Raw genomic sequence first — 9112 nt, forward strand, 5'->3', positions numbered from 1 at the left:
TCTTCTTCCACCCAGCTAACTCCAGGTTCCTGTGAGACCAAAACCTGCACCTAAACCACCTCTTTTTCTATCAGTTTTACTCTCTTCTAGACCAGCGGTTCTCAAAGTGTGTTCCCTGGCCCCACAGCATCAGCATCACCCGGGAATGTGTGGGAAGTACACATTCTCAGGCCCTGCCCTGGACCTGCTGGATCTGGGGTGGGGCGCAGTGCTCTGGGTTTGCCGAGTCCGCTAGGTCAGGGGTAGATAAACACTGGTCCACCACCAGCTAAAAATGGTTTTTACATTTTTAGAGAGTTGGAAAAAATCAAAAGAAGAATATTTTGTGACACATTAAAATGATATGAAATTTAAATTTCAGAATCCATAAACAACATTTTATTGGAACACGGCCACACCCATAGACAGAGCTGAGTGGGTGCAACGGAGACCTGCAGAGCCTAAAATATTCACGATCTGACCTTTTAGAGAAAGTCTGCCGACCTCTGTTCTAGGTGATTTTGATACATGAAGTCTGAGAACCTGGTCTGCCCAATATAGCAGCTATGAGCCTACGTACAGAGCCCTTGAAACATGGCTGATCCAAACTGAGATGAGCCCTGAGTGCCAATGACACATCGGAATTAACAGCCTTGGTAAGAAAAACAGAGTGGAAACTCTAATAATTTTCTTTATTGAGTGCCTATTGAAATGGCAATCTTTTGAATGTATGAGGCTTGATAAACTTTATTATTAAAATTGTCTTTGACCCTAGCTGGTTTGGCTCAGTGGATAGAGCGTCGGCCTGTGGACTGATGGGTCCGGGTTCGATTCTGGTCAAGGGCACATGCCCAGGGTGTGGGCTTGATCCCCAGTAAGGGGCGTGCAGGAGGCAGCTGATCAATGATTCTCTCTTATCATTGAAATGATATGAACTTTAAGTTTCGGAATCCATAAACAACATTTCATTGGAACATGGCCACACCTATAGACAGAGCTGAGTGGGTGCAACAGACATTGCATGACCTGCAGAGCCTAAAATATCTCTTTCTATCTCTCGCTCCCATTTCCTTCCTCTCTGAAATGAATGAAAATATATACTTTTAAAAAATTGATTTTGCCTGTTTTCTTTAATGTGGCTAAGAGAAAATTTAAACCCCCCACATGGCTCCCCTTCTGTCTGGGCTGGACAGCCCTGGGCAGAGCATGAGCTTTGAAAGGGCCTTGGGGATAAGCCAGGACCATCCCTTTGGGAAGAGGCAGGTGGGGGAGGGAGGTGGCCCAGCAGAGACGAGCAAGCACTAGAAAGAGGTTCCTGGGCAGTGGAAGGGCGTGGGCTTCACGACAGGGCAGCTACTGAGACAGGAAGGAAGGAGGCACGAGGGGGTGTGGACCCAGGCAGGTGCAGTTTGTCAGCAGAAAACTTGAGAGAGCTTGTCAAGATGGATTGCAACAAGTCTTCTATTTCCTGTTCTCTCTGAGACTGTCCTGTTCCTGACTCCAACCCCAGAAACCGCTGGCCTCGCCCTCACCTCTGCCCTCACCCACGTGGGGCACCTGCCACACACACTCACAGACAGAATCACACAGAAAGATTCATGTGTACACTCACTTATACACCCACAGACTCACACTCATGGGGTCCTCTGCTCTTATTTCGATTCTCTGAAGCATCCCAATGAGTCCCACCAGCTCAGAGTCACATCTCACCCGAGTCAGTCTAGATCCAGATTGGGGTCGGCAACCTACACCTGTGGCCAACTCCAGCCCACAGCCTGTGTTATGAATAAAGTTTATAGAACAGCTCCTCCCATTCATTTCATGCATCTGTGTTTGTTTTTGTGTGACAGCAGTGGGGACGAGGAGTGACATATGGCCCACAAATCTTCAATTATTTACTCTCTGGTCCTTCACAGTAAATGTGCTGACCCCCTCCTAGGTCCCTGACACTCAAGGTGGGGCCTATGGATCAGCACTGACACTACCTGGTTGGAAACATAGGAAGTCAGGCCCCACCTGACCTGCTAAGTCAGAACCTGCATGTCAGCCAGATCCCTGGAGTGCTGGTGTCGACCCAGATGAGTTTGCCCAGGACCAGGGGGTCTCAGGATCTGAGACTCCGTTTTTAATCGGGGGACGTCCCAGTGGGGCCAGACAGGATGGATGGGCATGTTGGCAGGAGCCTGCTATGAATAAGGTGGCCCTCTCTGCTCACCCAGAGTGTTGGCGATGCCCGTCTTCACGTTGTCGGTGCAGATGTGGCTGATCCGGTTCTCATGCTCGGGCTTGGCCAGCACCACAATGCGAATGTTCCAGAGGGTGTGGATGGCGATCTGGTGGGGAGGACAATGGTGTGACTCTCGGCCAGGGCGTACTGCTTGACCCCGGAGCAAGAGATTCACACCTAGTCCTCACCTCCCAGGTGTGGAGTTCCCTGTCTCTAAGCCCTAAACTTTGGGAGACTCCTAAGGATGTCGCACAGGTGACACAAAGTATCTTAAAGATGAGAGCCGGGACTGACGAAGTTTCAATGAAGTAAAGCACAGGTAGGGCAGAGGAAGGAACCTGTCACTTTCAGCAACACCCTTGGGCCCCAGCAATTTCTGAATACAGGTTCCCTTCTCTGGCCCTGGAAGGTAGGGGAGAACCACTGAGCACCCGGGCAACTTTGTAAGCTGAGAGTTGACATGCTGAGCCCACCATTGCCTCTAAGATGTCCTGGCCGGCCTTGCAAAGCCCGCTTCCCTGGAGTCCCAGCTGGGGCCGTGGCCAGCTGCTCACCATTTTAAAAGTAATGCTGGTGATTTCTTGCAGGGAGTTTTTGAGTATCTCTAGCCACTCCTTCTCCCCCAGGGGGTCCTCCTGGGTGCCAATCACGTAGATGTCGTGGGGGATGTAATCAGCAGAGTCATCCCGCGTCTTCCCCTGCCCCTTGGAGAGAAACCAGGACGTGATCTTCTTGGGAGGGGGGGCGTTACCTTCAACAGCAAAACCCAACACCAAGTGAGTCACAGGTACATCAGAAGAATTCAAACAGAGGTGGGGGAAGGATTGGGGTGGGGGAGTCATACAGACACGAAAACCATTCAGGCCACCCAACAAAATACCTTAGATGGAGAACTAGGTACTATCATCCCCAGATACATTTCTTTTTAAAGATAATGTGAAGTTTCAAGGACTAGAAACATAGAAGATTCCACATGGTGTCTTGAACTAGTTGCACATGAGGTCAAACACCAGCTGGTCTTTGAAGCCACATTGGGAACTGAGACACAGTCCTTGAGGAATATACATTCTGTTGTCAAGATGACCCCGAAGGCTGACAGGTTTGGGATGGGGCTTCTAGCCCACGGTTGGGAGACAACAATGGCTTCCTTGCAAAAGAGAGATCTCAGCCAAGGTCTGATGTGAGGGTGTTAGCCAGAGAATCGGGAGGAGTGTGTAGACGCCCCTTCACTCCCTCCTGTCCCGATGCTGCTGGGCGACTATCCACTGCTTCAGGACGGGGTGGGCCTGACTCTGTTCCAGACCAGGTTGGGGAGATAGACACCCAGTTAAGTTAGAATTTCAGATAAACAACAGATAATCTTCAGAATAAGTATATCCTGTGCAATATCTGTTTGTCTGAAATTCAAATTTAATTGGACATCCTATATCTACTTATTTTTCATTTTGAGCTGAATACTCACATTAAATATATAATTTACAGTTAGTATATGAATATATATTAGTATATAAGTATATAGTACATAGCTAGTATACATCTAGAACTTATTTCTAGCTGCAGAGTTATACTAAATATTTAGTAAAATGTACATTCAGCATATAATATTTATATATTTGGTATAAAATATATATTTATATGTAAATATATACATTTAGTGAAATATATAGTTAGTATATATAGGGGGTCCCAAAAAATGTATACATACTAGGTCTGTAGATTCTATTACATTTTGAAAATGAAATATGTTTTAATAAATACTCCCTTTATAATTATTCAAAGTGTGTATACATTTTTTCTGGGACACCCTGTACTAGTATGTATGCATTTCTAGGTACTATACCAAAAAATTATTTGTTATTTACATGAAATTCAAATTTAATTGGGCATCATCTCTCTCTTCTCTCGCTGTCTCTCTCTCTCTCTGGCAATGCTACTCAAGGAAGTTCTTTCTTTCTTCAGGTCTGGGGCCCCTTGGCGGGCTGCCTAAGACTGGCAGGTGTCCAAAAGCCCCTTCACCTACACATGCAGATTCTTTACCTAATATTCTCCAACTTAGATACACAATGTAACCCACTGCAGTGGCTCTTGGGGTGTAAGTCCCAGGACTCGCCCCCTTACCTATTGTCTCAGGAAAATGCTAGAAGGGAGGCTGTGCAGGTGGGCTGGAGTGGGGGAGACAGGTTCCCCACCCCCCCCTTTTGAGGATACTGGATGCAGGAAGCAGAACCCAAGGGAAGGCGACAGGAGGGAGGGGAGGCAGCTGGACCTACCCATGTTCCAGGTGCCGATGAAGATGGTGATCATGTCGGGTTCCGGCTGCTCTGAGTGCTTGTTTTTCATCTGCTGCAGGAGCTGGCAGAAGCCTTCTCTCTTCTAGGGATTGAAGGGCAGACAGACTCAGAAAGGCCTCTGCACCCGCACATTACACTCTCACAGTGCTTGGCCAGCTTCAGGAAAACTGAGAGGCACACAAATCAATCCGCACTTCCAGGAGGGCAATGGGAAAATGGATCCCAAGACTAAGAAAGTGGCTGTTCTGTGACCAGCCGCACCGCGGCAGGGACCAGACTCCAGGAGAATATTCAGGAACTGGACAAGGGCCCCACCATGTCGAGGAACCATAGCATGTGTTTCAATATGGAAAAAATGAGAAACAACCTTAATGTCCAATCTTAGGAAATGAATTCATAATGGTATTCTGGGTCATCCATACACTAGAATACTATAAGGTTCAAAAATTGTGGTGCAGAAATACTTTGTCAAGAAGGATAGATGGGCAAATATATTGTTAAGTATAAAAAGCCTGTTGACAAAACAATACGAATAGCATCATTACATTTTTTAAAAATATATTTTATTGATTTCAGAGAAGAAGGGAGAGGGAGAGAGAGAGATAGAAACATCAATGATGAAAGAGAACCATCGCCTCCTGCCTGCTCCCTACCGGGGGTTGAGCCTGCAACTCGGGCATGTGCCCTTGACCAGAATCAAACCCGGGACCCTTCAGTCCACAGGCAGATGCTCTATCCATTGAGCTAAACCAGCTAGGGCAGCATCATTACATTTTTATTTAAAAAACACAAAACCCATCCTGAAATATATTGTCCAAGGTTTACTAGTGGTAGACAGGCATTTCTATTTTAAATTTTTTGCTTATTTGTAACTTTTCCACTAATGGGACTAGATGACTTATGTAACGAAAGATAATTTAAAGTGAAGAAACTAATTGAATAGAACACAGGAAGGCTGTCAGAGCCTCCTTAGTAGTCTTTATTTTGTTATCCCGGAAACCTGACTTTAGTTTGGGATACTCAAAATTTAGAGCCTCAGTTTACTGCTATGTCTCAACCCTTCTGAGCTTGCAGCATTGGGTAGCACTGGTTTTGGGACCTATGTCCCTGTGCCCAGAACGATGCCCAGCCAGGCCTTCCATCATCTGTCTGGCCCCACTTTTTTGTTTCTCCCAGCCCCTTCCCTATCATTCCTCATAGTCGTTCCCACCCTCTTGGCCAGTTTTGGGCAACCTCAGATCACCCCCCCACACACACTAGCTTCCCACCAGCCCAACCCTGCCATGTCACCCAGAGGGCACTGTGAACCTGTACTGGGAGCCCTTGTCCCTGAGCCTTACCACAGTGCCAACGTGTGATCAGCTGACACCGGATGCTCTGGGAGCCCTTTGTGTCCTGCCTCATGGGCTACAATGGTGGGTTTCAGCCCCTGGTTGGCATGTCAGAGGTGAGATTAGGTCACAGAGAACCCTGCCCATGCGATGTCCAAAGTCCCCGAGTATTCCCATTGGCCTGCATTACCTCTCACTCCAAGAGCCAGTCCTAACAGGCACCTTACTTCTGCAGAGTGGGGCCATGTGTAGAAATGGAAAGAGCGCTGGTTGGGACTCAGGTTTAAATATGAGGTGCCCCAGAACACTTCCTAGTGCAGCTCAGAGAAGCTAACGGCCTCCCAATGGGGCTGGGTAAACACATTAATAAAATATGCATCCTCTTGGGCAGACAGCGTGAAGGAGGGAAAGATGATGGGGCTGTGACTGCTCAAATCCCAGCTGGGCTCAGCTTTCCCAGGTGGAAAATGGGTTGTGAGAACTGAGTGAGCTCTCGGTACGAACTTCCAGGCACAGAGCCAGTCTTGGAAAACATGCATCCCTCATTCCCCTCTCGGCTATCTTAGTAATCATCACTTACTTTGGAATCAGCAAAAACATATTCCTTCCGCACGGTCTTCTCCTTCTCTGTTTCCACCAAAATCACCAACTTGTTCAGAAACTTCTGAGACTTGATGAGCTGCAGTACTTAAGAGAAATGCAAGTTCACTTATTCATTCACCTACTCATCACCCGATATGTACAGAGTGTCCACTATATTCTGGCATCTGACCATCCACAACCCTGACTCTCCCATCCTCAGGCAGAGCACCAAATGTGTGCCTAGTTTCCCAGATCCCTTTGTTCCTGGCTGCTCTTCCAGGGAGAAGCTCATGCTTAGAACAAGTGGCAAGCAAGAGGTGGCCTGGTCGGAGCAGAGAGAGCGTGACTATCGTCTTCTCGTCTTCCTCCCTTTTCCCCTTTTCTTTATTTCTTTCTCCTCCTCCCTATCTCCTTTCCTACTTTTGCTTTGCTTTTAATTTATAGCTAAATTAACATGTTTTATTTCTATCAATGATTAAAAGGCTCAAGTTGTTCTATAAGATTTGTACATATAATAGTACCCCTCCATCTCACCTTCCTTTAATGTTCTGCTTCCTAGAAACAACCACTTTCAATTCTCTTAATGGATTCTTTTGGAATTTTACTCCATCTCTAAATAACATGTCTATATTGATACTTTCTGGTGTTTCAGGTTAAAATATTTCAATATTTCCTTTGCATATTGACTTCGCACTATGGAAGATGACGGTTTAGCTCTCTTTCACACATACAGCCTGTCCCTCCTCTCGCCATCCCTCTGCCCCCACCAATTCATAATGCCAGTCCCCCCATCATCTTTCCAATAATTGTATCATAATTTTGGCTGGGTAACTAGTCAGGTTTTGTATTGTGACTATGAAAATGCTAGAGAAGTCCTGATTGTTTCTCTACACAGCTTTTTGTTTTTTCCTGGAATAATGATCGCCATGTTTTTTCATTGGTCCTAACTTTGTAACTCTCTTTTCCACATGATAAAGCACTTTTTATCAATTTTATCATCCTGGGGGAGCTTCTCCCAGAGCCTCTGGGCCTTCTCTTCCCTAGACAGGTGACCTCTGGACACACAGCCATTACCTTAGGGCCTTCCTTATTCATCATCTAAGAACCCATTCACCTGTCTCTCTTGTATTACATCCCATTTTTTTTTTTTGGATCTCGTGTCCTCCTCTTTCTTGGTTTATGCCCTCATTTTGGTAGAGCAACATCTCTAGTAGCTTCCCAAGAAAGGGGGAATAGGTGATAAATGTTTGGAGGCCTCGCATGTCTGAAAACTTTACCCTCACGCTTCACTAACAGAACCCTAAGTCTGAAATAATTTTCCTCAGACCCTGGAGACCTTGTCTCATCATCTCTAGCTTATAGCATTGCTACTGAGCAACTCAGTGTTGTTCTGATCTGCCTGCGTGCGTGAGCTCACACAGCAGGCCTGACTGCTATCCTTAGAAAGCCTGCTTTCTAGGTGGCCCTGGGCTGGCATCTGGAACTTGGATTTGGGGAGGGGTCCCAGCATTTGCTGAACTGCTAAGAGCAGCTCACGGTGCCTACCTGGTACGAACAACATAGTTTAGCCTGAACCCCTGCTCTCCTCCTGGGAGTCTGAAATTTGGGTAAGTGTCAGGCAAGAGAGCGTCTACATGACCAGCTCCAGTAAAAGTCCTGGACCAGAATCTCTTATGACTTTCCCTGGTAGACAGCTCTTCACATGTGTGTTCACACCTCATTGCTGGAGGAACTGTGTGTCCCATGGGACTGCACCAGGAGCAGACTCCTGAAAATCACTGAACCTGGAGGTGACCTTGGGGACCCCAAACACAGTCTGTAATTCTGTCTTCTGTGTTTAAGTTTTCAGGATCTTTTCTTTGAATGCAGTATTGTAAGCATTCCCAATGTTGTGTGTGTATTCAGGGTAGAACAATTGCCTTTGTTGTGCTGGGCACTTGATGGACCGTTCCCATCTGGAAACTGGTGTTGTTCAGTACTGAGATTTTTCTTAAATTATTTCTTTAATAAATTTTCTCACTCTCCATTTTCTCTTATTGACACATTATTTTGATAATGAACCTCCTAACTGGTCTTATAATTTTAAAAAATCTCTTCTATTATCCCCTCACTTTGTCCATTTGTTCTACCTTCTGGGAGCTTTCCTCAACTTTATCTTTCCACCTTTCCTTCAAGTTTTTTTTTTTAAATATGCTTTTATTGATTTTAAAGAGAGGGAGGGAGAGAGAGAAAAAACATCAATGAGATTGGCTGTCTCCTGCATGCCCCATACTGGGGATCGAGCCCGAAATCCGGGCATGTGCTCTGATCAGGAACTGCACAGTGCTCAACCAACTGAGCCACACTGCCAGTTACAAAAGCCACCTAAAGTGGCTTTTCCCAGTGTGGCATTTCACTGGTCTAGAACTCACTCATTCATTCACTCAGTATATATCTATTGATCACCTACTCTGTGCCAAACACTGTTCTAAATTGGTGGTAAATACGTCAGTGCCCACAAGACAACATCTCCAGCCCTGACTTTGGCATTCAAGGCCCTGCCCCACATCTGGGACCCCATTTCTTTCTTTTTCTTTTAAATTTTGTTTTATTGCTTAAAGTATTACAAAGAGTATTACATATGTCTCCTTTCCCCCCCCCCCTTGACATTCCCCTGGCCTCCCCTACCCCCCAGTGTTTTGTGTCCATTGGTTATTCTTACA

At 46.1% G+C, this 9112-nt stretch overlaps 1 protein-coding gene across 1 annotated transcript in view; it reads right to left on the reverse strand.

Annotated features, from left to right (window-relative positions):
* INPP5D (inositol polyphosphate-5-phosphatase D) overlaps positions 1 to 9112 on the reverse strand; it is a 101138-nt gene that overhangs the window by 28732 nt on the left and 63294 nt on the right. The window contains exons 10-13 of the mRNA XM_005882944.2: positions 6409 to 6515; positions 4477 to 4579; positions 2761 to 2957; positions 2195 to 2312 (exon numbers count right to left, since the gene is read on the reverse strand). Of these exons, the coding sequence (XP_005883006.1) occupies positions 2195 to 2312; positions 2761 to 2957; positions 4477 to 4579; positions 6409 to 6515 (525 nt within the window). The remainder of the gene's footprint in view (positions 1 to 2194; positions 2313 to 2760; positions 2958 to 4476; positions 4580 to 6408; positions 6516 to 9112) is intronic.

This window comes from Myotis brandtii, unplaced genomic scaffold (assembly GCF_000412655.1).
Source record: "Myotis brandtii unplaced genomic scaffold, ASM41265v1 scaffold744, whole genome shotgun sequence".
Lineage (NCBI taxonomy): Eukaryota > Metazoa > Chordata > Mammalia > Chiroptera > Vespertilionidae > Myotis > Myotis brandtii.